Genomic DNA, 27386 nt, shown 5'->3' with positions numbered 1-27386 from the left:
CTTTGTTGTGACCAGAACATGCATTTAGCCAATCTATGTGAGGGTGTAATTGTGGTCATATTACTACAACACTTACTTCTTGGGATGCCTCCTTACTTTCATGCTCCATCTCAAATTTCTGGTCAGGAGGTGATATGATGATAGTATGTCGCCTGTGCCAATTTCCTTTTGGAGCCTGGCATTGCCATTTACAATTCTGTATAGTCTGCCTCTGGGGGTTTCTAGCTTGTTTGCCTCAGTGTCCTCTAAGCAACACCCACCACCTGGCATACATCTGGGATCTCCTGGACATTACTGGGATCTCAAAGGCGGAAGTGATTCCTGGGGGGTAATCTGTGGAAGGCGGTGGGTTTTTTTGGTGTTTCCGTAAAAAAAAAGCTCAAGAACTTTGGGGTTAGTGTAGAAAAAAGCTGAACAATTTTGGGGTCTTCCTGAAAAAAACCTCAACTTTTGGGGTGTCCTGCTTTTTACTTTTTGAAATATGACATCTCTACCCTTGCCTGTCTTTCCAATCTGCATGTAGAAATAAATATCCCACTGGTTCTCTCCGTTCTACTAGGTTTGTTATTCCCAGCATATAGCCAGTGTGGTATAGCAGTTAGCATGTCGGACTAGGACCTGGGAGACCAGGGTTCAAAATCCCTATCTGGCCATGAAGCTCACGGGGTGACCTTGGGCCAGCCACTGCCTCTACCTCACAGGGTTGTTGCGGGCATTAAATGTGGAGGAGGAGAATCACGTATGCCACCATGAGCTCCCGGGAAAAAACAGTGATCCCTTCCCCACAAGCAGTATCCAGGAAAGCTGTACTGATGCTGGCAAGGGGAGGGTGGCTCTGCTTCTAATAGGACTGCCTCTGATCTACATTTGCGATGGACGAGACCATACAATGCTTTTATCTTATTGAACACCTTTGTACCAGTACCAGAATATTCTGTGTGTTGCTTCCACAGAAATCTCAGCGTGAGGATCACTGGAAGAAGTTGGAAGAAAGTCAACAGCGGCAGTTCAGGATGCTTCAACATGGTTTTATGGCAAGAGAATTGACTCAGAAAAGGATGACCAATGAGACTTTGAGAACTGGAACCAAGGCTTGTATATTGCGCTCTTAAGTCAGACAAAGCTATTTCTACGTTTATTTCTGTTTATGAGACGTTTACTAGGTCTTTTATACTGTAAGCACCGAGAGCTAGTTTTGGTTCACAGTATCTCAGTATTCTTTGTTCAGCTGTTTGCTACCATTACAAGATTTCCCTCCCATTGATGTCAATGGGAGAGAGAATTAATGCACTAAAGCTAATGCACTCCCTCCCCAACCCCCCGCCTCCTACTCCTACTCCTGCCCCGGCCAGCACAGCCCCCTTTTGTCATTACCTCCATTGGAGCATAAGTGTCAGACCAGCAAGAGTGGTGGAAATTTCCATGTCCACAGTGGGGAGGTTTGTTCCATTAAAGATAACCCAACATTGTGAAAACGTGTCTGGCTCAGTATGTCCTTCTCATCACATGCAATTGACAATGCTCTGCTAAGGCAGTGCCCAGACCACAAATTTAGCAAGAATTCTCCTGCGCTCCTCCACTGCTTGACAATCTCTAGGCTTGCCGACACTAAAAGGAAAGTTACCAACTCTCAGTAACACATAATTCTTGGGAAGAAGCCCTCCTGAATATGATGGGTTTATTTTTGAGTACACACACACACACACACCAGACTTTGGCGTAAAACGTGTGTTGAGCTGGTGGGAGTTACTTGTTTTTATTCACCCCCTTCGCTGTTCTGCCAGGCTTCAGTGCAATGCATCAAAAAGTAACCGGGGTCCACTGTGCCAACCAGTCATTTGGTCCTGCCTTTGCCAGTTAACCCCTTGATCCCTGATAAATGGTGATTCTGTAATGCAGAAAATAAGACGGTAACCTACATTATGACCTCTTGATCATATAAGCTCTGTTAATGCATTCAAGGAAATGCATTACACATACACAGCTTCAACGAAGCTACGGAGGTGGGTTTGTAGCTGGTTGACTGACCAAACCCGGAGTGTGCTCACCAGTGGTTCCTTGTCATCCTCAAAAAAGGTGACAAGTGGAGTGCCACAGGCTTATGTCCCGAGCCCAATATTGTTCATCATCTTTGCAAATGACTTGAATGATGGAATTGAGTGGATGCCCATCAAATATGCAGATTACACCAACCTTCCTCAGCTTTCAGGAACGAGTAACAATAGACATAGCATTAACTATATAGCCCTGTTTAGGGAAGTTTTAAATATTTGATGTTTTATTCTGTTTTTAATCTGTTGGGAGCCGCCCAAGTTTGAGCAGATGTCTTTTCTGAAACTGCGTGTCCATTTAAAAAGATACAGATGTGTTTTCTTAGCCTTTAAATTGTTTGCACTGAAACACAAGCAATAGGGGAGATTTTTCATATCCCCCCAGCTTCTGCCCATGTTTGCCATGCTTGAAAGAGGCTTCATGTTTCCTCAGAAATCCTCCTGTGTGGTTTTACGATGATGCCAACTAGCCACATAAGGCTACTTTCCAAGCCTCTGAAATAATGTTTCAAGTTTGGGCTTTTCAAATCGCTGGTAGTCTGAGGAAAATAAAGTATATTAGCAGGATTATTGTCTCCCAGTTTCCCATTGTCTTTGTGGTCCAAGGCGTGTGCAAAATTCAAAGAAAACTATGGGCAAGGTAGGTGAAGTATCTTAACTCTTTTTTTTAATCATTGGCCATTTCCATTTCTTCCACATCTTCACAGATGTGGTATATCGCACCGAGTTTCTTGATGTACTGGAAGAGGGGAGGACCAGGGTTAAATTTCATTTAGCTATGGAGCCTGGGCCAATCGCTTTCTCAGCAAAACTCGCCTCACAGGATTGATGAGGAAAAGAGCGGGTAGTGGTGATTGTGAGAACTTTGTACATTAGCCTGAGCCCCTTAAAGAAGCGGTGGAATCAAAGTATAATAAATAAATTCAAACTGAGCTTGCAAATGCCTTGGGGGAAATACAGTGCAACATCTTAGCTGCAAAAGGCGAGTGCTATGCCTGCTGCCTTTTAAACCACCCAATGCACCACCACCAGCAGCGCATTTTCTAAGGAAGTGTGTATGTGTGTTCAATTATCAGGACAAAACTTGAGCTCAGCCTGCAGAAGAGCTGAAGCTGACCCGGGAAAGGTGAAGTGCTGTCATGAATGCGTGTTCTATCATTTCACGTTCTTTAATGTACCGAGTAGACCGGTTGCACCAAATTGCAGCCACGTTTCAGGCCTCCTGAAAGTGGCGACAAAGGAACAAAGTCCTCATGCTCTTAGGAATCCTACACGTTGCCAGCTGCACATATATTTCCAGAAATAAATGCAACCGCAGAGGTAAGTTAAAACTTCCAGCAACTGACAGGTAATTCGGTGAAAGTACAGTTATGTTTCTGCTAAAGGAAGGGGGAGAAAGGAAGAAAAGACAGTGTTAACAGTCACTAAAATCCCCTCTATATTATGGTGAATGAAAGTAGAAAGGAGATCAAGGCTGCTGGTGCCACTCCTATGTGGATTCAACATTTCTGAGAAAGCCAAAAATGTTCAATGAGGAATGCCAGAAAAAGGCGTAAGAGTCAGGAGGATGGCATGTGAAGATTCTGACGGAACCTGCAACCTAGCTGGGATACAGTTCAGTTGCAGTTCAGCACTCTCTGCAGTCTGCCAGCTTTTATATGTTTTAATGGGATAAACAATGGCACAGCTTCTTAATCATTGCTCCTACTTGCCATCAGCCTGTAAAACAGTAGAAGTCAGTTGCTCTGTTTATAACTGCATGAAAATTTAATTTTAACAGATTCCCCCCCGACCCCTAGTAATAGCACTCAACATTTTTAACAAACCCAGTCTTTTGAAAAAAGGGAATTACAAAAAGGTAAAATAAGCTGTCTCTTCTATTTAACGGCAAGGTAAACTTTCTCTTTTGTAAAAATGTGAAAACAAAAAGAAAGAACAACTGCCTCCTAAGAAATAGCAGGATTAACATGATATGTTATTTGAGACTGGATCACACAATGTATGTATGGCTGACCATCTGAATGGAGCCTAGTGCAGCCGATGGAGCACTTTCTAAGCTCTGAAAGGGTAAGGCTTGATGTGCTGGGAAAATTTATATGAAAATAACTTACACCCCAGAATGGACAAAAACCAAGGTAGAACATAGAAGAGATTACATGACACCCTCATTACAGAACCTCCTCAAGTCTCATTATAAAATTTATATTAAAACTTAGTAAAGTGCATCTTTTAAAAGACTTGTCTAGTGAAAGAGCATTTTGAAAATATAAAACACTTAACACAAGACATATAATAATAGTTAAATCAGAATGTACATTTTCAAAAACTACTTTTTTAAATTTTTTGATTCACTCAAGAATAAATGGTGTCAGCTACAGTAGTGTTCACATTATTCTTCAGTATTATGCAGCCTCATATGATTTTGTTAGTTGGCAATCTTGAGATTTGGAGCATGGCAAAAGAAGCAGTCTAAACCACCGCTACTTCTCTCTGTGTAATAAGGCTCCTCTGGCAGACAGATGCATGCCATAAAACCATGCTCAGATTTTGGGAAGCTTTGGTGCACTGACCACCGGATTGGCCTCCTGCAAGTACCTCCGCCCTGCGTTCTTGTAGTCATAAGTACATGTGTGAGTCTCTGCATAGCGGTGAGTTGCACAGAAGTTGTTTCCACATCTGAAAGAGAAAGGCAAGTGTTACGAGATCTTCCACAAATCTCATAGTCCAGATACTGTCCCGGAAATAAAATAATGCCGTTTTTGATGGTTGAAGGTCTCATCTAAACGAGTTGAGCAATACAGGAAGGCTAGTAAAACCAGAGAGACAAAATCACTAACTCCTGACGCGAGATCTGCATTCTTCGTACAGCACAACCCACTGTATGTTCACTGGGGAAAAAGTCCCACTGTGTTGGATAAGGAAGATATTGGACTATGCAGAACTGGCAAAATCCAACAGCAAAATTAAGAAAATCTAATGATGAGTGTTTTGTGGAAGAACGGATGCTTTTTCAGACTACTTAAATATTATAGTATGGTGAACTTGTGAGCAGGATTTCAGCTATGAGCAACATAAGTAATTTGATTGTAATAATTTGGTTATGTTTTGATAGACGGAAGATAGGCTGCAGTAGAAGGAGTAAAAACAATTGCATGGGGAAAGGGGTGGGAAGTCAATAAAAATAAGAGAAAAGGCGAACTTGTGTTATGACTATATATGTTAAAAATGTTGAAACGCAATAAAATATAATGGGAGAAAAACCAAGTCCCACTGTGCTGAATGAGGCTCACTCCCAGGAAACTGTGAATCAGATTCCAACCTAAAAGGGTTAAAAGTACAGCACTAGAGGAGGAACATTGGCTTTGGGTGGAAAGGGGGTGTTGGGAGGAAGAGCAGGACAGAGGAGTGGAGAAGAGAAGAGAGATGCCATAAGCTGGATGGGATCATGCTGGGGGTTCTATCCTTGCTTGTGGAGGCCCATGCTAACCACAAATAGAAAGGGGAAGGTTGAGTTCTCTTGCAGTCTGCTCTGTCACACCTCACAATGTCCTCCAGAGTCACTTGAGTCCTGACCTTCTGGAGCAAATTTCTGAGAGGCATTGGGATCTACAGGGAAAACTGCTGAAGACTGCCTCCCGCCCCCCGCCCCCCCAAATCCATTAGCAAAATCCACCTTCTGCTGTTGTTATCAAAAGCCCTTCTGAGGATGGAAGGGCACAGTAACTTAATCTGAGGCAGCAGCACTGTAGTTGGGATTTGGATTTGATATCCCACTTTATCCCTACCCTAAGGAGTCTCAAAGTGGCTAACAATCTCCTTTCCCTTCCTCCCCACAACAAACACTCTGTGAGGTGAGTGAGGCTGAGAGACTTCAGAGAAGTGTGACTAGCCCAAGGCCACCCAGCAGCTGCATGTGGAGGAGCAGAGACTCGAACCCGGTTCACCAGATTACAAGTCCACCGCTCTTAACCACTACACCACACTGGTAAAGGGACCCCTAACCATTAGGTCCAGTTGTGACCGACTCTGGGGTTGTGGCGCTCATCTCGCTTTATTGGCCAAGGGAGCCGGCGTAAAGCTTCCGGGCCATGTGGCCAGCATGACGAAGCCGCTTCTGGTGAATCAGAGCAGCGCATGGAAACGCCGTTTACCTTCCTGCCGGAGTGGTACCTATTTATCTACTTGCACTTTGACGTGTTTTCGAACTGCTAGGTTGGCAGGAGCAGGGACCGAGCAACGGGAGCTCACCCCGTTGTGGGGATTCGAACCGTTGACCTTCTGTGTCCTAGGCTCTGTGGTTTAACCCACAGCGCCACCCGCGTCCCAGCAGCACTCATACGCCGTATTAATAACCCGGGTTCAGACCAGTCAAATAGAGGTACTGAACTCTGATACTGATGAACAGCGGGCAGAGTCAGGGGGAGTGAGGTTTATGAAGGCCTTGAGAAGATAGCAGGAGGTGACAGTCTGACAAATGTATTATGTTCGCAAATGAGGAACCTAATGAGGAGATCGTATTTGCTTAGCTTGTCTGGAACAGCAGGGTGAGAGGTAGGGAGTCAATCGAAAAGGAATACTGAAGTTGGAGAGAGATAGAAAAAGGGGATAGGAAGGTGATGGTCAGAGACAGAGGAAAAGCTACCTAGAGTGTGACCAAGTAATCAAGGCAAGAAAGAGCAGAGGAGGGGGGAGACCAGAGTCAATGAGAGTCACTCAGGCTTGCAAATTCAGAGCTCCTGATGTCTAAGAACCAATAGCTTTGTATTTATGGCTTTGTCTTGTGTGTCTGCTGTAGCTGCAGTTTAACAACATTGCAAAGCCATCTGAACTTGTCTGATCTGTCACTGCTTGGTTCAAACGGTGAAACAAACGCTAATGGATTCAAGGGATGCACTTCAAACAGGGCGATAGTGTCTGTTATAAAATGCCACAAAAATCCCCCACAACCACCACTTCTAGGTGTATATCAAACAGCTTGTAAGGAAGGAAATAACTCATTTCACCAATTGTCTTGGCCAGCCAATTCCACTGGATTAGAGTAGGCATAAAGAACTAGTGCCTGGATACAATTTGGCAGACATTTTGCAATTCCCTTTGTCGTGTATGACTTAGCTGAGATTCCTGCATTGCAGGGGGTTGGACTAGATGACCCCTGAAGTTCCTTCCAACTCTACGATTCTATTGTATCTGGAAGAAGAGGGTGGTTTTATTCAGCGTAAACCCACTGAAATTAGTCATGGGGGAGGGGAGAGCAGAAGAATCCAATTATTTTAACAGTAGGGCATACATTATGGTTTCTCCCAGCAGGACCAGGGCTAACTCCTGGACATGACAACTTTCAACATCCAGCAGCAATGCAACTCTGGTAAATTTCTGTGATTCCACGGGGCCTAAGCGTGCCCTCCCTCCCATTCACACAATCTCTACCACCTTTAAAAGGAAGCTCAAGGTGTGACCCCTTTTAAATGAGATGCAAAATATTCGGAGATATTTTAGAATGGACAGCCCTTCATCCCTTGGAGATTTATGTCAAGAAAATTCACATTTTATCAATGAAGAAATAATAATCATTAATAAGTGACAAAGCATGGCAACAAGCTTTCGTTTGGAGACAAACACATTCAAGTTGCAAACTCAACCTACCTACATTCATAGCTAGTGGCTAATCCAGTTTTCTTCCCACAGAAGAAACAGTGCTTTGTCATTTTCTTTTTAGGCTGAACTGAACCATTCACAGGTGGGAGATGAGTTGCATCACCTGCTTTCAAAAAGCAAAACGTTCTCAATTTATATGTGCTCTCAGAGAAATGGTGTAAGAGAAAAACAACACATACACCTTGCTTCACAGGTGAAAAACAGTTTCTTGTTTCAAGTGACTTTTATATGCCCCCCCAAATTACATAATGCAAACTTTGGCAGCAGTAAACATGTCAGCCTGACACATGTTGTTTGATTAATGTGTTTTAATAATAATTAAATACTGCATATTTTTTTGTTAGTGCAATACATGCTATATAGAAAACTAAGTGGTTTTAGTTATGTGAGATCTATGCTGCCCAGAAGAACTACTTTTTTTATTTAGAATGATTACCTTTGAAGAGTTTTGGTTCCAGAACTGCTGTCTCTAGAAAAGAGAGGTTGGATACTCCCTCTTACATCCTAGTTCAGTTTCAAATGAGACAAGCGCTTTCAAGCTGATAACAGCTATACGTATTTATTACTCACCTATTCTTTTTCCTGCAGCCACAATACTTCCATTCAATCCAAGTCCAGGAGACTAAAAAGAGAGAGGTTTTTTGGTATCAGTGGATTAGGTGAAAAAAACGCTGGGTTGGGAAACGGGCACTAAAGCAATATAAATGCATTAAGCTGTAGCAATTCAAGAACCAGTTGATGAATTTGAACCAAATTTGGTACGTAGGACTCTCATAGTGTACATAAGCACAGATTAGTTTCTGCTTGAAAAGACACGATGGGAGGTGGATAAAATATTGCATTTGCTATCCCACCTTTCTCCCAGGGTAGGACCCAAAGTGGTTCACAACATGAGTTAAAAGCAAATACAGCTAGAAGACACACCAGATGCAAATATGAAAAACAATTAAACAAGTTACCGTAGTATTGGTATATATACCAAAAGCTGAGCAGCTTGAATCAAAACAAGAGCCCAAGAACTCGAGTCATATTCAGCCATCAACGCTCCCAATACAATAAGCATTTGGGGAAGGGGAGATTTCTGATCACAGGGAGAGCCTATGGGCGTTTCAGTGTCTTACTTTTTGCAGATATATCCCAACGCTTGGTTGGCAACTCAAGAGTCAGTGGTTACAGTTCCACACTCTCCCTTGCACAATTTGCTTACTGGAGTGTCTTATCTGAATAATGCTGATGTACTGAAGATGGGTGTTTTATATCGCCTTTCAGTAAAATTCCCAAGTGCAATTTGCATAAGCAAATGCAGATTAATTCATGCTCCTGGTTTCACTGAACATGTTGATAGCCGAGACTTGGAGGTTTCTAGTGGGCCACAGCACATCAAAATAACAGTTCCCTTCTATATTACTCATAATTTGGATGTAGACAGCAGTGAACTATTAACATGCCTTAGAGGAGAGCGCAAAATATGGTTTGAAGCTCAACATCAAAAAAAAAGAAGATCATGGCCACTGGGCCCATCACCTCCTGGCAAATAGAAGGGGAAGAAATGGAGGCAGTGAGAGATTTTACTTTCTTGGGCTCCATGATCACTGCAGATGGTGACAGCAGCCACGAAATTAAAAGACGCCTGCTTCTTGGGAGAAAAGCAATGACAAACCTAGACAGCATCTTAAAAAGCAGAGACATAACCTTGCCGACAAAGGTCCGTATAGTTAAAGCTATGGTTTTCCCAGTAGTGATGAGTTGGACCATAAAGAAGGCTAATCGCCGAAGAATTGATGCTTTTGAATTATGGTGCTGGAGGAGACTCTTGAGAATCCCATGGACTGCAAAAAGATCAAACCTATCCATTCTTAAGGAAATCAGCCCTGAGTGCTCACTTGAAGGCCAGATCCTGAAGCTGAGGCTCCAATACTTTGGCCACCTCTTGAGAAGAGAAGACTCCCTGGAAAAGACCCTGATGTTGGGAAAGATGGAGGGCACAAGGAGAAGGGGACGACAGAGGACGAGATGGTTGGATAGTGTTCTCGAAGCTACCAGCCTGAGTTTGACCAAACTGTGGGAGGCAGCGGAAGACAGGAGTGCCTGGCGTGCTCTGATCCATGGGGTCACAAAGAGTCGGACACGACAAAACGACTAAAGAACAACAACAACAACGAAGAACCGCATATGGCTTAGCTAATGTAGCAAAGTGTAAAACTGGATAGATAGACAGGAAGATTAAGCAAAAGCTTTTTGGACGATCAAACTGGAAGTCACAAGAAAATTAATGAATAGAGTTTATCACCAAGATAGAAATTAAATGCCAAAATAATGAAGTCCTAGGCTTCTGAAAAGTATGGCTGGTTCCTCCCTGAAAGGTAGTTTTCCACTGGCAGTGCAAGGCTATTGGGTTGGGCTTACTGCTTGAAGATGTGGTCAAAGGCACCATGAACAAGCCCAACATGCCTAAGAAATACTGATACAAACAGTACTGAACACCCACATCTAGTTCTCAATTCCAGCTGCAATCAGCTTTGTGACTCTTAACAGAAACAAACACTAATCAAGCCTTCTAAGGAACACAAAGAGGAATCTCATCTATTTAGAAAGCTTATGTACTTACCAGGAAGTATCCGGGCATTTCATTGTGGGGAGTGGCCACGTTGTAGCTTTCTCCTTGAAAATGTTGGAGGTTTGTAGTCCGCGCAATACCAGAAGTCCGAAACCTGCTTGTCCCACAGGAATTCTGCAAAGCATCTCTGTTTGCGCTCCGGGCCAGCGAACTTAGGAACCCCACATTATTTACAGAGACAACAGGATCTTTGGATGCCTTGACCGCTACTTCTGTGACTTCCCGTGCCTCCATTTTAGAAAGGAGGTCGGGTCTTTTGCCGGACGAGTCTAAACCTATGCCGTGGAATTTGGAAGTCCTTGGGTATGAGGAGTCGGCTAAATTGTGCAACTCCAATGATCGCAGAACATTTGGCGAGGCAGCGGGCCTCAAGTTACCAACCTCGAAAAACTTGGACTGAGCTTGAGGTTTCCGAGGACTGTAACGCGTCATCTGTGCGGAGCAGTGAAGAGGCGACAATTGTGTGTTCTTCTGGGGACTTAGTTCGCAAGAATTAAGAATACTAGTATCCGCTGCTGCTGCTGCTGCTGCTGCAGGGGTCAGGAGTTTTGCAATCGTCTTGTTTGGAAGATCTGAAGAAGCAGAGTCCTCATCCCCCTCGGATAAATGGAGCTCCGTGTTGACTTTTCCTATTCCATATAAATCACTGCATGGTTCAGCTAACAAGGCAAAAGTGTCAGAGTTTGGAATAACTTTTTCTTCTGCAGCATACAGCTTTACATTGGTGAGATTTGGATATAAGAAAGGACCAGCTTCATTTGTTGCCAAACTGTTATCTATATTTCTCCCAGGGTGCCTAAGTGGAGCAGGGACCGGAAGAACCACGCTGTTTGTAGGAAGCTTTGAATCTTCTTTTTCCACGCGTGGAATTTTAGGGGGCAGCCTAAGGCTGCTAAGTGACTGTGGAGCAGTCTCCCACCGGTCATTTTCCTTCACAAAGTCATTACTAGTGGATGGCATCCTTCTGCCAGCAGATGTTAAAAACGAAAGTGCATTTTGAGAAAAGTCTGAGGTATTTGGATTCCTAGGAGGTAGGCACGGTTGTCCCATACGGCGGAGCGCTCGCAAAAATCTCTGGTGAGCCGCTGTGACTGAGCCACTAGATGGGCGAGGAGCCAACGGAGGGTGGGGGTTCGCTTTCATCGTTTTTTTTGGCTGTGAAAAAAGGAAAGGGAGACGTGGTTATTGCTACTTTTTCTGCATTACAATATCCACAAAAATTCCGAGATGACTTTTCAAATTTAAAAATAGCCTCTTCTCACTTTCTTTCACTGCATACCTTTCCAAGCATGGCCAGTTAAGAAATTAAGTGAATTTAAATGTTGCTCAGCGTCCAGATTTATAAAAGTTCAAAACTATAAGTCTGCAAAGACGGCAATGTTAATAACTAATTCTTTTCTAATAAAGAATGAGAATATTGGGGGGAAATCAGATACACCAAATAACACCGCTTTGCATTTATTAAATATAAAAACAGATTCTCATTTAGAAGTTGTTTATTATATACAGTTGTACCTCGGCTCTCTAACGCCTTGGGAGTTGAACATTCCGGCTCCCGAATGATTGAAAACTGGAAGTGAATGTTCTGGTTTTTTAACGTTCTTTTGAAAGCCGAACGTCTGATGGGGCTTCCGATTGGCTGCAGGAGTTTCCTGTAGCAAATAGAAGCCACGCTTTGGAAGTCAAACGTTTCGGAAGTCGAAGGGACTTCCGGAACGGATTCTGTTCAACTTCCAAGGTACAACTGTACCTTATACTAAAAATGCATCTTTGTAATAAGTGGCACACACATATATTCTGGGCATATTATATAGTAAAGTATTATCTTTTGTTGGAACAGTGTCTGCTATTGAAATAAAAAGTTGCTACAGGCAGATCAGGATGTTTTTGTCTCTCCCTTACTAAAGTTTTGGTCCAATAAAAGTACCCTTATTTCTATATGTTTCCTCGCTTTAAGGCTAACAAAGCAATAATTCCCTCTAACAGTTCTGTGATGAATACTTGTAGTCCATAAAAGTTAAGGCAGTCAGCTAACTCTTCAAAAGAAATGAATATGCAGATAGTTCTGTATGCCTTCACCTTTTTACTCAGATTCATGTTCTCCATCTTTGCTCTAAGAAGCTTCATTTTATTCATCGTAATAGAATTCTCAATAATCTGTTCACCAGAAGGAGATGCCTCTGTATCTTCTTCATCATCCGCATACAAATTATAAGAACCACCACTGGCAAGGAGAGAGTGCAAATTTACATTAATATTAGGTATTTAAGTTGTAAATATAGATGCCAAACATTCAAAGCAATGGGAAGGGGGGGGAGTTGTCAAAAGCTTTCAAAATTAAGAAGGATAATATGGGAAGAGGTGGTACCCTGGATACATTTATGGTTTTGAAGGTAAGCCCCAACACTCTGAATTGTGCTTAGTGACATACCGGTAACCAGGGCAGCTGTTTTAAGATCAATGTAACATGATCTCATGCGCAAGCACTGGCCAACATTAATGCACTTGGATCCTGGACCAAGTAAAGTTTCTGAAGAGTCTTCAGTGGTAGGCCCAAGCAGAGTGCATTGCAGTTAACGCAATATGGATGTGTGTTACCACAGCAAATTTGACCTCATCAGGAACATGTGTCACTGGTGGCCCATCAGGCTGCAATGCAGAGGGAGAGAAGAAAACCAGGGCTATTCCATTGCCTCTTCTGAAACAGCCTTTGACCCTTCCTCTATCATCACTCCATCAGGCTATCTGAACTGCTTCCATCCCACCTGGTTATTATAATTTTTAGAACTGGTGCCTGAGCTTGCTTTCTCCCTCCTTCACCTGCCAAGCCTCTTTTCCTTGAGTCTCTTTGTGTTGTAAGGACAGGGACTAGTTTTTGTCAGCTGCTCAGGAAATCTTTTCAGAAGAGCAAATATATAAGTAATCAAGCAAGTTGGGTGAAAGGCACTTCTGGCTACAGCTGCCACCTGAATCCAGAGGTGTTCCAAGCTTGTGAACCTGATTCTTCAAAACATCCAAAACAGTTTCAGTCACTGTACTCTGGTTGCACGCCCCCAAGGTCTTTCAACACCACATTTTCAGGATCCATTGTTTCATAATTTTAGAATTCTGTGCCTTTTCCTTCCCCCTCAAACCTATGAGCCTGTCAGACTCCAGTCTGCCTCATCAACTGTAGCAAAAAGTTGAAGCGCTTCTTCAGAATGGGGGCCCTGCAGGTTATTCCTACCAAATCTGTAAGAAAAGTTTCTATGTTAGACATTTTTTAACTTTTCCGAAAAGAAATAAAACCCAGTATACCTTAACGATTCAGACAATGGTGTTAAAGTTCCATCTCCCTTGTCTATAATACGGAAAAAATTCAATTGATCTCCTTCGCGGTATACTAAGAAGGTAACCTGTTTGCTGGATGGAACCTTCTCCCAAATATCGTCACGACTGGGATCCATGTATTCTGTTATTTCCCTAATTGGGTCTCCCACAGGAACTAAGAGGAAAAACAACCAGAAATATTTTATTGTCTGAATAAGATGCACACTTATCACCTAGGCAACATACTGAAAAGATTTATCTCCTGAAGCTATTCTAAAGTGTCTGTAATAGGCCAAATTAAGTGATTGTCCACCTAACTTCCTCAAATAAATAATTAACCTATGATCAAGTTACTGTCAAGTAAGAACCATTTTCAAATAGAAATTTAATAAATAAAATCAATAACTGGCTAGACCTTGTAATGCTTCAGCAAACTTTACGGCAGCTTAGAAAAAGAGACAGCCCTTTTACCCTTACCAGCAAAATTGTCAACAAAAAGACTGGGCTGCACTTGCAGACAGATCTCTAGAGCTGACGCAGGTCATTGTGTGGGCCAGAGTTTGCCCATCTTTTTGGGCCAGTGGCCACATTTCAGACTTGAAACTGCTGTGGCTGCCGGTCCTGACATGGCTGCCCCAGGGGGACATGGCATAACACAAAGCCGCCATGAGGGGCACCATATGACACAAAATCAAGAGCATTGTCATTGTTGCTCAAGACTACCTTGTGCTTACCATGGGAAGCCGGCTATGTCCTGCTGGTCTTGATTGTGGAGATCACACAATATAGATCTCTCTCTCACACATACACACACACACACACGCACACACACACACACACCCCAACCACACAAATACATAATAATAATAATAATAATAATAATAATAATAATAATAATAATAATAATTTATTATTTGTACCCCGCCCATCTGGCTGGGTTTCCCCCAGCCACTCTGGGCGGCTTCCATAGAAACAAAAAATACAATAAAATATCACAGATCAAAAACTTCCCTGAACAGGGCTGCCTTCAGATGTCTTTTAAAGATAGGATAGCTGCTTATTTCCTTCACATCTGAAGGGAGGGCGTTCCACAGGGTGGGCGCCACTACCGAGAAGGCCCTCTGCCTGGTTCCCTGTAACTTCACTTCTTGCAGTGAGGGAACCGCCAGAAGGCCCTCGGCACTGGACCTCAGCGTCCGGGCAGAACGATGGGGGTGGAGACGCTCCTTCAGGTATACTGGACCGAGGCCGTTTAGGGCTTTAAAGGTCAACACCAGCACGTACCCCCCCACACCTCTCTCTGCCCCCAGACTGCACACACATAGACCACATAGTCATGCACAGACCCCTCTCTTCCATGCGCAAACCTCACAGATAGCTCTCCCTCTCCCAGATCGCACATTCCTGCACACACACACCCCTCCTTCCTTCTCTCTCTCTCTCTCTCTCTGGGGTAATGCAACTGCTAGCTCAAGACTGGCAGGCAACAAGCAAGCAATGAGGCAGGGGGGTGAGGAAGCCTTCTCTGCCATCTACCCCCCCCAAAAAAAAGAATCCTTCCAAACCAACCAGAAGGCAAGGGGCAGACCCATCCAGCTCCAGCAACCACTCTGAACTGTTCTGCCGTATAAAGAACCAAAGCAAACCAAAATAATAGTAATAATATATACAGATATATATAGATATAGATGGATGTAGATATGTAGTGGGTTGCCAACCCAATGGGGACGTGAGGGGAGCTGTGGTCTAAACCACTGAGCCTAGGGCTTGCCGATTGGAAGGTTGGCGGATCAAATCCCCACAAAGGGGTGAGTTCCCGTTGCTCGGTCCCTGCTCCTGCCAACCTAGCAGTTCGAAAGCACATCAAAGTGCAAGTAGATAAATAGGAACCGCTCCGGCGGGAAGGTAAATGACGTTTCTATGCGCTGCTCCGGTTTCGCCAGAAGCGGCTTAAGTCATGCTGGCCACATGACCTGGAAAAACTGTTTGCGGACAAACGCCGGCTCCCTCGGCCTGTAAAGTGAGATGAGCGCCGCAACCCCAGAGTTGTTCGCAACTGGACTTAACTGTCAGGGGTCCTTTACCTTTACCGTTTTTTAACTGACCCAATGCCCACAGGCAGCCCAAGGCACAAGCGAAAGCCTTTCAGGGTACTGTGAGATTTTGCCCACTTCCAAGGCTGTCAAACCTGTAGTAGCTACGGAAGGCCATTCCTACTGATGCATTTGCCCTTTCCAGCCACGAGAAGTATTTATACAGATGCAAATCAGCCCTTTTTGCTGCTGGTTATGACAGCAAACAAATTTCATCCTAGTGCATGGATTTTCCATGCAAGTCTTCCTGAAGATTTCACACATCCATAACTAAAAAGATTTTTCTTATACAAACCTTGCCATTCTGAGCACTGATTTCACTGGAGAATAAGTTTCTGAGTTATCTTTAAGGGCAGCCCCATATATAAGGCACCACAGCTATCCAACTGGGATGTTATCACATGGATCACCACGGCAAGGCTATACTCTGTCCGGCAAAGGTTGCAAGCACGACAAGGTTGATAAAAGGAACCTGAGGCCAGGTGGGCCCCAAACTGACAATGCTGGATAAAGGAGCACCCCCAAACTGTGAACCAACTCTTTCAGGAGGAGTGCAGCGCCAAACAAAGCAAGATAAAACACCAAAGTCCTAGGAACTACCTGCTCATAGTGCCTCTGTCTTATCAGGATTCAGTTTTAGTTTACTGGTCGTCATCCAGCCCATTATGGAGTCCAGATGATACATCTGTACAGCCTCGCTCAGTTCCAATATCAGAGGGAAATCAGTCATGACTCTGCATTCCAAGCCCTCGGGTGACCTCATGCAGATACTTCATATTGGTGTCTAAGAGTGTGGGGAATAAGAAGGAAGCAGAATCCCACCCCCCACACTATCTTCTGAAACTACCGTACTTTTGGCTCTATAAGACGCACCAGACCACAAGACACACCTAGTTTTTGGAGAGGGAAAACAAGAAAAAAAATATTCTGAATCTCAGAAGCCAGAACAGCAAGAGGGATCGCTGTGCAGTGAAAGCAGCAATCCCTCTTGCTGTTCTGGCTTCTGGGATAGCTGTGCAGCTTGCATTCGCTCCATAAAACGCACACACATTTCCCCTTACTTTTTAGGAGGGGAAAAGTGAGTCTTAAAGAGCAAAAAATAGGGTAATTTGTTTTAGAACCTATAGTACAAACGTTTTGAGTTTAGTGGCTTCATCTGCACTTTCCCAAAGTAAATTACGTTTTCTCAAGATTAAGGAATCCCCTCATAGTTCTAGTCTTTACTGCAGTATTTATATGACCTCTCAGATGAAAGCGTCAGAACCAACGAGAGTTTCCTCCTTTATATATGTTGCTCACAAAACTATACCGCACCCATCCACCCGCGGCCGTTTCTAGTTATAGAAAGGCCAGGTGAGGGGTTCTTTTTTTTAAGTATCTGGACAAATGTATCCAGCACATTTTCTAAAGTGAATGCACAGCCCTAGTGCGTATGGTAATACAGAAAAAGCTGTAATACAAGGGAAAAGAGACACACTCTCCTTTTGTGCCCCCGTTCTGCTGTCCTGTCACATCAAGAAATCCAAGTTTGACATCAATGGCACCACAAGATTTTATTAATATAGCACCAGTAGCTAGCAAAGTATGCTTTCACTATGATTTAATTATGGATGCAGCAGAACTGGATTGAAACAAGCAGGCTCCCTCTGACCCTTTTGATACTACTTTTGAAATTATTATTTTTTTGCCCGGGGATGGGGGAAAGGAAAGGTATTTCTCAATATTTCAGAGTTTCCCCTAGACTGGTGCTCCCAGATGTTGGTGGAGGAAACTCCCATCATCCCTGACCATGCTGGCTACAACTAATAATAATAATAATAATAATAATAATAATAAGTTTTATTTATACCCTGCCCTCCCCAGCCAGAGGAGGCGGCTCAGGGCGGCTAACACCAGTAAAATTACAATAGAAACATAATTGGGAAAAAAGAAAAAAAGGAACCCAATTTAAAATACAGGTTAAAATGCAATTTAAAATGCAGCCTCATTTTAAAAATAGCCCATAGATCAAAACCTTAAGGGGAGGGAAGACATAAGGGTCAGACTGACGCGTGTTGCAGTGCAAAGCATTTGCGAAGTAACAGGTTGGGGGATGGCTGGCCTATCAAGAGACACTCTAAAATGGGTTTATCTTGTGCAAACCCTGCCGGTTTTAAAAACACACTTCTAGGCATGAGGACTCTGATAGTGCACTACAGAGTGAGGGCTGAGAGATTTCCAGGGAGAGTCGATCTGAAGAAGAAGAAGAAGAAGAAGAAGAAGAAGAAGAAGAGGAGGAGGAGGAGTTTGGATTTGATATCCCGCCTTTCACTCCCTTTTAAGGAGTCTCAAAGCGGCTAACATTCTCCTTTCCCTCCTCCCCCACAACAAACACTCTGTGAGGTGAGTGAGGCTGAGAGACTTCAGAGAAGTGTGACTGGCCCAAGGTCACCCAGCAGTTGCAGGCGGAGGAGCGGAGAAGCGAACCCAGTTCCCCAGATTACGAGACTACCGCTCTTAACCACTACACCACACTGGCTCATCTCTAATTCTATCTAATGATAGAATCGTCACTCTAATGATAATCGGGGGTTTTAACATCCATGCAGGTATCTGTGCTCTCACAGGTAGTATCACTGAATGCCTGTTTTTGACTTTGGGCTGCGTATTCAGTCACTATGGATGGTTTGATTTGCTGGATACAGTGATTTGCTGTGAGCATTGCTAAAAAGAATGATTATGAAACCACAGTTGTGTCTTAGGTACTAACACTAAGACCCAGCCTCTCCTGGCATGCTCCGTGGAGGACCTTAAGGTCCACAAATGACAACACTTTGGAGGCCTCAAGTCGCAAGGTGGTTAGATTGGTCTCAACTAGGGCCAGGGCCTTTTCAGTACTGGCCCCGGCTTGGTGGAACGCTCTGTCACAAGAGATTAGGGCCCTGCGGGACTTGACATCTTTCCGCAGGGCCTGCAAGACAGAGCTGTTCCGCCTGGCCTTTGGTTTGGACTCAGTCTGACCCTTATGTCTTCCCTCCCCTTACGGTTTTGATCCATGGGCTACTTTTAAAATGAGGCTGCATTTTAAATTGCATTTTAATTTTTTTCCCCTATTATGTTTTTATTGTAATTTTACTGCTGTTAGCCGCCCTGAGCCCGGCTCTGGCTGGGGAGGGTGGGGTATAAATAATAATAATAATAAATAATAATAATAATAATAATAATAATAATAATAATAATAATAATGTCTTCTGTGATAACGATAAAGTAAAGGGTAAAGGGACCCCTGACTATTAGGTCCAGTCGTGGATGACTCTGGGGTTGCGCGTTCATCTCGCTCTATTGGCCAAGGGAGCCCATGCTTGTCCGCAGACAGCTTCCGGGTCATGTGGCCAGCATGACTAAACCGCTTCTGGCGAACCAGAGCAGCGCATGGAAACACCGTTTACCTTCCCACCGGAGCAGTACCTATTTATCTACTTGCACTTTGACGTGCTTTCGAACTGCTAGGTTGGCAGGAGCAGGGACCGAGCAATGGGAACTCACCCCGTCGTGGGGATTCGAACCGCCGACCTTCTGATCGGCAAGTCCTAGGCTCTGTGGTTCAACGATACTTTGCAAATAATAATGCTAAGGGCTTCCAATGTGGGAACCAAGGGTGCCCCATAGTTAGAACATGCTTCCCACTGTCAGGTGATATGCCCATAGAAACTAATCATCTGTGTGTCTGCCCAGCATATTGAAAAGGGGAGGGGGAGGGGAGAGAATGGCAGAACACATTTGACATTTACCCTTCAGCATTAGGACTTCTGTGTTGGTCAAATTGCTGAAACTATCTGCAGTAGTTCATTGAGTGCTTTGAACACTCATTCTCACTTTTAATTTTGTATACAATGATTGACATTTCTGCAAATACGAGGGATCGAATGTTTGACCCACTTAATAATAAAGTAAACCAACTCTCTTTCAGCACTTGGTTCATGCCACTCAGCTTCATACAATATTTACGGGTTTCTCTCGATGCAAGTTACCAAGAGTTACAGAGCAAATGCAGTAACATTTGAGCGAGCGCTAAGAACACACGTCTCACAATGTTTGTTTCTTCATTTCACTGATTTCGGAAATAAAAATGTTGTATCTTCCCTTGCATCTAAGTGTAATAACTGGCCACTTTGCCTGCCTCCGCAACTACTGTTTTATTGCAGACATTACAATGGCAGAAAGGACGCAAAGTGTAGTTTCTCCCACTTTTCTTTAAAGAATTTGTAAAAATAAAATTACAAATATGTTGCTGTTATTTTTCCTTTTTTGGAAAGCAATTAGCTTTTAATATGATTGTCCAATTTAAGTCTAGATTTGAATCTAACAAGTCCAAGAAATGAATATACTTTTGGTGTTCCCCTTTTTGTTCCTCAAGGACAGGCTGTGGCTACCCAACAATTATCCTCTTTTAGGTACACCAAGGCTTGTGCTGCAACAGCTAAAGGAAGATGCAAACGGCACGCAAAAAATTTCAGCCCAAACTACACAGTGATACTTTAGTGGTGAAGAGAGAATGATCCAATAACTCTTGGGGCGATATATATAGGTTGGGCCTTTTACCAGAAGTGGGAGCCTATTGCCAAGTTACTAAAAAGGTAAAGGGACCCCTGACCATTAGGTCCAGTCATGGCCGACTCTGGGGTTGCGGCGTTCATCTTGCTTTATTGGCCGAGGGAGCCGGCGTACAGCTTCCAGGTCACGTGGCCAGCATGACTAAACCGCTTCTGGCGAACCAGAGCAGCTCACGGAAACGCCGTTTACCTTCCCGCCGGAGTGGTACCTATTTATCTACTTGCACTTTGATGTGCTTCCGAACTGCTAGGTTGGCAGGAGCAGGGACCGAGCAACGGAAGCTCACCCCTTCGCAGGGATTCGGCAAGTCCTAGGCTCTGTGGTTTAACCCACAGCGCCACCCGCAGGCAGAAGTATATAGAATCAATTACCACAGTGCTTTAACTTGTACGTCACTGGGGTGTAATTGATTTATTACTGAACAGAAGCACAAAAAAGGAAAGAAGCTCTCATTCACTTCAATAGTTAGGCAAGTGATCCATGATGGGAAAGTGAAGCATGTGCTTTACTCCCTCTGACCTGCCAGTGGGATCATAGTAAGTTTAACTTTCAGGTGGATTGTACTGACTATGCAAAAAATACTTCAGAGACAATTTAATAGGCACCTACCTCTTCTAGTATTAATAGGTCCACCTCGCATTGCCAATATCAACTTCAAAGTGCAGCCCTCTGAAATGCTGTAAACCAATCAAAAATGTTTTGTAGCCTTTTGCCCACAACAAAAATGGTATTTAGAAACATCTGTAATTGCATTTAAATACTCACTTGTAATCATTCAAGCAATAGTCGTCCTCCAGCTCTACATTATTCCAGATTAAGTGTTGCTGAGATACGGGGATACCTTAAAATGACATCGATAAATTTTAATTGGCTTACTGACCTTGTAAAGCTGTGCTCCAAATCACCATGGTAAACCACTGAAATTAATTTTAAGTATACTTAGTTATGTAAATTCATTTAGGTTAAAGGTACTAAAGAGCTGAAAAGATGTGAATACGTAGTAGAAAGTGCCTTGAAAATATATAAAGGAACATCCTTACATTCCTATCAAGTGAACACAAACTACTTATACCCATTTCTGTCCTTGAGATTAAATGGTAACAACATAAAACCAGAATACAGTGGTACCTCGGTTTAAGAACAGTCCGGTTTAAGAACGATTTGGTTTACAAACTCCACAAAACCGGAAATAGTGTCTTGCTTTCATAACTTTACCTCGGTCTAAGAACGGAATATGAACGGTGGAAGGGCACTGGCGGTGGGAGGCCTCAATAGGGAAAGCGCATCTCTGTTTAAGAACGGACTTCTGGAATGGATTAAGTTCGTAAACCGAGATACCACTGTAGCTACTTTGCTTGAAAAGTCCATGGTTGAACTAGCCTGCTTCCAAAAGCAAGTAGCCAGATGCAACAAAAATCTGTTGCTGTGCAAAGTGCGGCTTTCATCTATCTTGAAATTACTGCATATCAATTTCACTCTACGTACAAAGTAGGAAACCACAGGATGGCATTCCAGAGGTTAGTGCCACCACTGAAAAGGCTCCGTCTTCCAATTCCTAGTTGTTTGATCTCACATGACATGCCATTCTCTAAGGCGATCTTATGCAGGTAGAGTTCACAAGAGAAGGAAACAAATGTATTCTCTAATCTGGGGTTATGCTATTCTCTCCAGGAGAGCTGTGTTGTGTTATGCCCTGAGCCATTATGTGTTATGCCACGCCCCCATGGCAACCATTTGAGATCACTGGACTCCTCTCCAAAAACCGTATGACCATCATTGCTATTTACTGTTGTTGCAACAGAGACCAGGCAAATTTAACCCATATGATTTGGGAAGGTTCTGTTCTTATTTCCTTTTGGGCAGAGGTTGTTGACTGTGTCAATGTAGTATTGAATATCGCATCACAATGTAAAGAGATCAGTATAAAGTTAACTGATAAGAATTTTTTTGTATGCTGTCCGAGAGCACTCATGGTGTCTAAAGAGACTGATCCTATAACACTAAGCAACAAATCTTGGCTTGCTGTGTACAATGCTGGGGTACTGAATTTTGCACTAGCTGAAACTTCTGAGCACTTAGATGTTACAACTACTACCAGTGAGTACTTGGGTTCTTGTGAAAGCTCTGAAGATACAGTGGTACCTCAGGTTAAGTACTTAATTCGTTCCGGAGGTCCGTACTTAACCTGAAACTGTTCTTAACCTGAAGACCACTTTAGCTAATGGGGCCTCCTGCTGCTGCCGCGCTGCCGGAGCACGATTTCTGTTCTCATCCTGAAGCAAAGTTCTTAACCTGAAGCACTATTTCTAGGTTAGCGGAGTCTGTAACCTGAAGCGTATGTAACTCAAGGTACCACTGTACTTCTATAGCATGAACAGTTGATAGATTACTCATTCAGAAAAGTGTAGATATTTCTAAGAATAAGTTACTACCAAAATGTATCAGCTATCATTTAAATTGGCTAATTCACTGTCTTTTTAAATATCTCAATGATATACCTCAATGAGAATTCTAAACTTATGTAAAAAACAAAATACCAGTACAATTCAATGGAGGTTGTTGAATGGATGCTCATCAAATTTGCACGTGATATCAAACTGGGAGGGGTAGCTACTGCCACAGAAGACAGAATCGGGATGACCTTAACTGATTGGAGACCTGGGCCCAAACTAACAAAATGAATTTCAAAAGGGACAAATGCCAAGTTCCACACTTAGGCAGGAAGAACCAGCTGCAGAAATATAGGATGGGAGACACCGGGATTACCAGTTGTACACATGGAAAGGGTCACAGGGTCTTAGTAGACCACAAGCTGAACATGAGTCAACAGTGTAATGCAGCAGCAGAAAAGGCTAATGCTATTCTAGGCTGCATCAGCAGAAGCACAGAATCTCCTTTCTGTAGTAGGAGAAAACAAGCTTGCTCCATCTTCCAGGTACAGTCATACCTCGGGTTGAAGTAGCTTCGGGATAAGTATTTTCGGGTTGTGCACTGCGGCGACCCGGAAGTAATGGAGCGCGCTACTTCCGGGTTTCGCCGCTCGCGCATGGGCAGACGGTCAAAATGATGTCACGCGCATGCGCAGAAGCAGCGAATTGTGACCTGTGCGGACGCGGGTTGCGTTCACTTCTGGATGCGAACGGTGCTCCGGAACGGATCCCGTTCGCATCCAGAGGTACCACTGTATTTCACACTGCTAGTTAGCTCTTTATCACTGCATTACAGAGCACAATGGCATGTTTTCTATAAAATAATCGGCTTTTCAAGTGCTAAGTTAAAAACCTTTCTAGATTTTTATAACTTAAAAGGACACGAACCTTCCAATCTCTGGATTTTAGTTTTCACAGAAATTACTGTTTCAAAAGGAGATACCAGCAGCTCAAAGCATGTTCCTGTTAGAGTTTCAATGAAGAGCTCCATAGTCTCATAGAAAGCAAATTTGTAATGGCATGGTCCCATGTTATTATCATTGTAGAAAGGAGGTTCTTTCTTGTTGGCCATTCTAGGTACTTTAAAAATGCCTTGTGGGGAAGTCAGTTGGGAAGCGTTGGGCACTGAGCTCCACGACAAGCCAAGTCAGCTCTGAACACGGGAAATGGGTGATGCTGTTCATGTTTCAAAGTTTGCACCTAAGACAGACGCAGAGTCAGTAAACATGGTATCTGAGGGGAACAACATTCTTTAAAAAACAAACAACAAACAAACAATTGCCTCTGAACTTCTTGTGTGAGTTGTGACACAAAATAGTTACCTGACAACAGGCTACAGGTCAAAAGAAGGGACTGTTTATGGGCTGTGCTTACACCATCACCCATCAAAACATTTGCTTGTCTGGGCCGTTATTTGACTCGGGAGTAATTTTCTCAGCAATATTTAAACAAACTAATAAATTGATATTAACACTGTTGTATCATAACCGAATTCTTTTCTATTCACACATGCAGCTCATAACCACTCGCTTGCAAGAAGTTAAGGAGGTAGAATATCTGCAAAATCACACATACTGGTCAAGGCCCTTCAATGAGTTAACTCAAGGGTATGCATCTGTCTGCCCCGAGAGACAATCCAGTATGCCTCTGGGGATGAAGTCAACCCAGTGTTTGCAGCACCAAAGTGACCTTCCATGGTGTACAAGCCTGGACAGTGTGTATGGGGGTTCTGGACTGCCCCAACGACAAGACACTCCTCTTGGTCTTGATGATGTGGTCCAAAAGAAAGCAGAGCAATACGTTTGGCAACAGCTTGGCTGCAGGAGTTGCCAGGAGGAGGCGTACAAGACGCCATCCAATCGTCTTCGGGACTCCACTCTGGATTTGTGTATGGTTTCCTCCTTAACCTTTTCTTCTCCTGAAGATATCCCTCAAGGCAGCGGAGGTTTAGGACCAGAGTTTTCCTTCTTGTAGATAGGCTACATTCCCAGGCTGACAAACCCCATCTGCCTCTCACTTCCCTCTACAACACACTGGGCAAGTCCCTAACTCACTGAGGGTTTGACACCCATCAGCTACCCTCACCCGATTTAGCTTTAAATTTGAAAGGCAGAAAATTTAATTACTGGGTTATTTATTATTTTCAAAACTGTTCTACGTTTTGCAACACATAAAGCAGCATACTTGATAACTTGGACAGATGTTTAGCAAGCCATGAAGGCAAGCACACGAGTTAGGCACTTGGAAAGTTCACTTTCCTTGCTTCACATCTGATTTTGGGCCAAATTATAAACAGTAACCAAACGGGTACGATAACTTAAGCATACCTCCTGCTGTCCCGAATGGAAGCAGCCATTTAACTGCCAGCTGTGTGCTCTAGGCTGCGCCGATTGTTTTGTCTGTCTGTCATTGTAAGGGCTTCTAGAAGTTCACACAAGAGATTGCTGTACAATCTCTAACATCCCAATCCCATGCACGTTTATTCAGAAGTATGACCAATTGCATTCAACACGGCTTACCGCTAAGTAAACATGCACGGAATCGCAGCCTAAGTCAATCAAAACGTTTCAGTGGGAAGGTGGCTAGAGTACCTGGGCTGAGCAGTGGAAACAAGCATGAACTTTTTTCTTCACTAGCACAATTCAGCCCAGATTTATGAAATCCAACAAACACTGTGTGGGAAATGGGACTTTGAAACTGAAACACTGGTGAAGCAGTTGCACAGAGAAAGAAGCAAAACCCACAGCTTCACCACTGCCGACCTGACTATGCTCACTGGCCTTTCAACAAAGCAGCCTTAAGGCTGAGTGCTGTGAAGTCTAAGAGGTTGAAAACTGCCAAGGAGGAAGAGGTCTCCCATTATGAACCTGGCACTTCAAGGAGCGGCTTTGAGCTTCCGGTTCCGACTGGCAGCCTCTGGACTAACTTCCAGTTAGTGCAGTGTGCCAAAGGTAGTGCAGTGTGCCAAAGTGGCAATTGCCTGCAGCACCCCGCAGCTGAAACATGAAGCCTGTATAGAATGAGTAATTTATTAAGGGTTTGTTTTTATCTATTAACAATCTCAATAATACGAATCAAAGGAAATCATAAAGAAACTTGGGAGGGGGAAATCATTTTTTGTTTGTTTTCTATTAACAATCTCAATTATATGAATAAAAGGGATGTATGAATAAAAATGGGGGGGGGGAGGTAAACTTTGGGGAAATAACCATATACACTAAGTCCACAACTTACATTACATTCTAGGGAGCGTGCTGAAAGCCATAGTCGTGTATAGTCACAACCCACTGGGTTTAATGGCAGGCAGGGTTGCCCAAGTCATTTTCACCAGAACCCCACCACCTTTTCACTTTTTTTTTTTTTTTGCCAAGCACATAAAGCCGAATGCACACGAGTTCAACGTGCGCAAGCTGCGGATTCAATGTGCATAAAATTCCATTCCCTGCGTTGGCATCAAGAAGGAAACGCGAACACTTGTGTTTCAACCTCTGCCGTATGAGGCTCGTAATACTTGCAGCAGGAACCCTTGCAAAAAAAATTTTTTAATTAAAAGGGCATGCGCGGGAGGGGGCACTTTTTGTACTCTTTGAATGGGAAAGGTGTGGGAACTAAACACTGAGGTGAAGCCTACAGATAGGAACGATCATATTATATATATATACATATATATATACATATAATATATATATATTCTATATATATATAGAACTATATATTTATATAAATACATAGCTATATAAAACTATAACTATATTTATATAAAACTATAACTATATCTAGATCTATATAGGATCTATAAAGAAACTATATCTAGATCTAATAGGTTATTGTATTTTAGTGTTCTGTTGGAAGCCGCCAAGAGTGGCTGGGGAAACCCAGCGAGATGGGTGGGGTATAAATAAATAAATTATTATTATTATTATTATTATTATTATATAACACTATAACTATAGATAGATAGATAGAGTTCTATAACTATCTCTATAAAACTCTCTCTCTAAATAATTAGTAGACTTCCCTGAGTCCCTGTCAGGGCAAAAAGGTGGGGCGTAAATAAATATATAACAAATGACATAACAAATCCATATATAGTTAACAGTGCTAAGAATGCCAATTCCCAAAACAAAACTCTTTTGGAGGGCGTCTAGTCACTAAAGAAGCGCATCCCGCGAAGGAGGGAGGAGGGGAAAGAGCGCAACGGCCGCCTCATCCTCCTCACCTGCCTGCCGGTCGCCTCCGCCTCTCCCCCCTTCGGTCGCTGGACGGGGCGGGGCCAAGCGCCGCCTCACAGGACCACCGGTGCCGCCGCCGCCGCCGAACACGCGACCATCACGAGAAGGCTGGGAGGAAGGCGCGGAAGGAGAACCGGCGGCCGCCGCTGCCGTTAGCCGCACTCACTCACTCCCGCCCCCGCCCGCCCCCTCCCCTCGCAACGCGGCGCGCAGCCCGCCTCCTCCCTCGTCCGCCCACCGGGCCTTTGTGACGCGGGCAGGCGGGCTCCGGGCCAAGCCGCCCAGAGGTCTCCGCCCTCCCGAGCGCCGCCGCCCAATCGCCGGGCGCTCCCGAGGCAGGGAAAGAGCGGGGGGCGGGACTTTCCGCCGACGCCGGGGCGCTGTTGGTCGTTAACGGAGCGTGGGAG

General features: G+C 43.7%; 2 protein-coding genes across 7 annotated transcripts in view; one reads left to right on the top strand and one right to left on the bottom strand.

Moving 5' to 3' along the window:
* The window catches only part of CFAP99 (cilia and flagella associated protein 99), a 40605-nt gene extending 35294 nt beyond the window's left edge, over window positions 1–5311 (top strand). Inside the window, exon 16 of the mRNA XM_083440782.1 lies at window positions 954–5311. Coding sequence (XP_083296908.1) covers window positions 954–1112 — 159 coding nt within the window. The 3' untranslated portion in view covers window positions 1113–5311. The remainder of the gene's footprint in view (window positions 1–953) is intronic.
* Window positions 4364–27322, bottom strand: ZFAND4 (zinc finger AN1-type containing 4). 6 transcript variants are annotated; one of them, XR_014511354.1, is made up of 10 exons: window positions 26967–27311; window positions 23636–23947; window positions 21084–21159; window positions 20928–20995; window positions 13621–13807; window positions 12403–12547; window positions 10315–11478; window positions 8277–8328; window positions 6030–7809; window positions 4364–5794 (listed from the first exon to the last, which is right to left on the bottom strand). XR_014511354.1 is itself a non-coding variant. In XM_083440764.1 (10 exons), exons 2-10 carry the CDS (start codon window positions 23817–23819, stop codon window positions 4592–4594), a joined length of 2127 nt encoding a protein of 708 aa, XP_083296890.1. In that variant the 5' UTR covers window positions 23820–23947; window positions 26967–27322; the 3' UTR covers window positions 4364–4591. The 6 variants fall into 6 exon arrangements, 5 of the variants coding, with proteins under 5 accessions (XP_083296890.1, XP_083296888.1, XP_083296889.1 ...); XM_083440764.1 differs by having other exon boundaries at window positions 4364–4727; window positions 7695–7809; window positions 26967–27322; XM_083440762.1 differs by having other exon boundaries at window positions 4364–4727; window positions 7699–7809.
* Between the last annotated feature and the right edge of the window lie 64 nt (window positions 27323–27386).

Source organism: Podarcis tiliguerta (assembly GCF_965153285.1).
Source record: "Podarcis tiliguerta genome assembly, chromosome: 5".
Classification (NCBI taxonomy): domain Eukaryota; kingdom Metazoa; phylum Chordata; class Lepidosauria; order Squamata; family Lacertidae; genus Podarcis; species Podarcis tiliguerta.
Note: the sequence above shows the minus strand (reverse complement) of the source record. Positions and strands in the feature narration are given on the sequence as shown.

What these genes read in the sequence shown, in the direction of transcription:
- ZFAND4 (XM_083440761.1), bottom strand. Translation starts at nt 23,819, where the DNA reads ATGGCCAACAAGAAAGAACCTCCTTTCTACAATGATAATAACATGGGA. An exon ending in GGCTGCAGGAAAAAGAATAG is followed by an intron (nt 7,813 to 8,276) that starts GTGAGTAATAAA and finishes GCTTTTTGAAAG; the next exon opens with CAGGTGATGCAACTCATCTC. An exon ending in ATTAGCCACTAGCTATGAAT is followed by an intron (nt 4,728 to 7,698) that starts GTAGGTAGGTTG and finishes TTTCTCTTTCAG; the next exon opens with ATGTGGAAACAACTTCTGTG.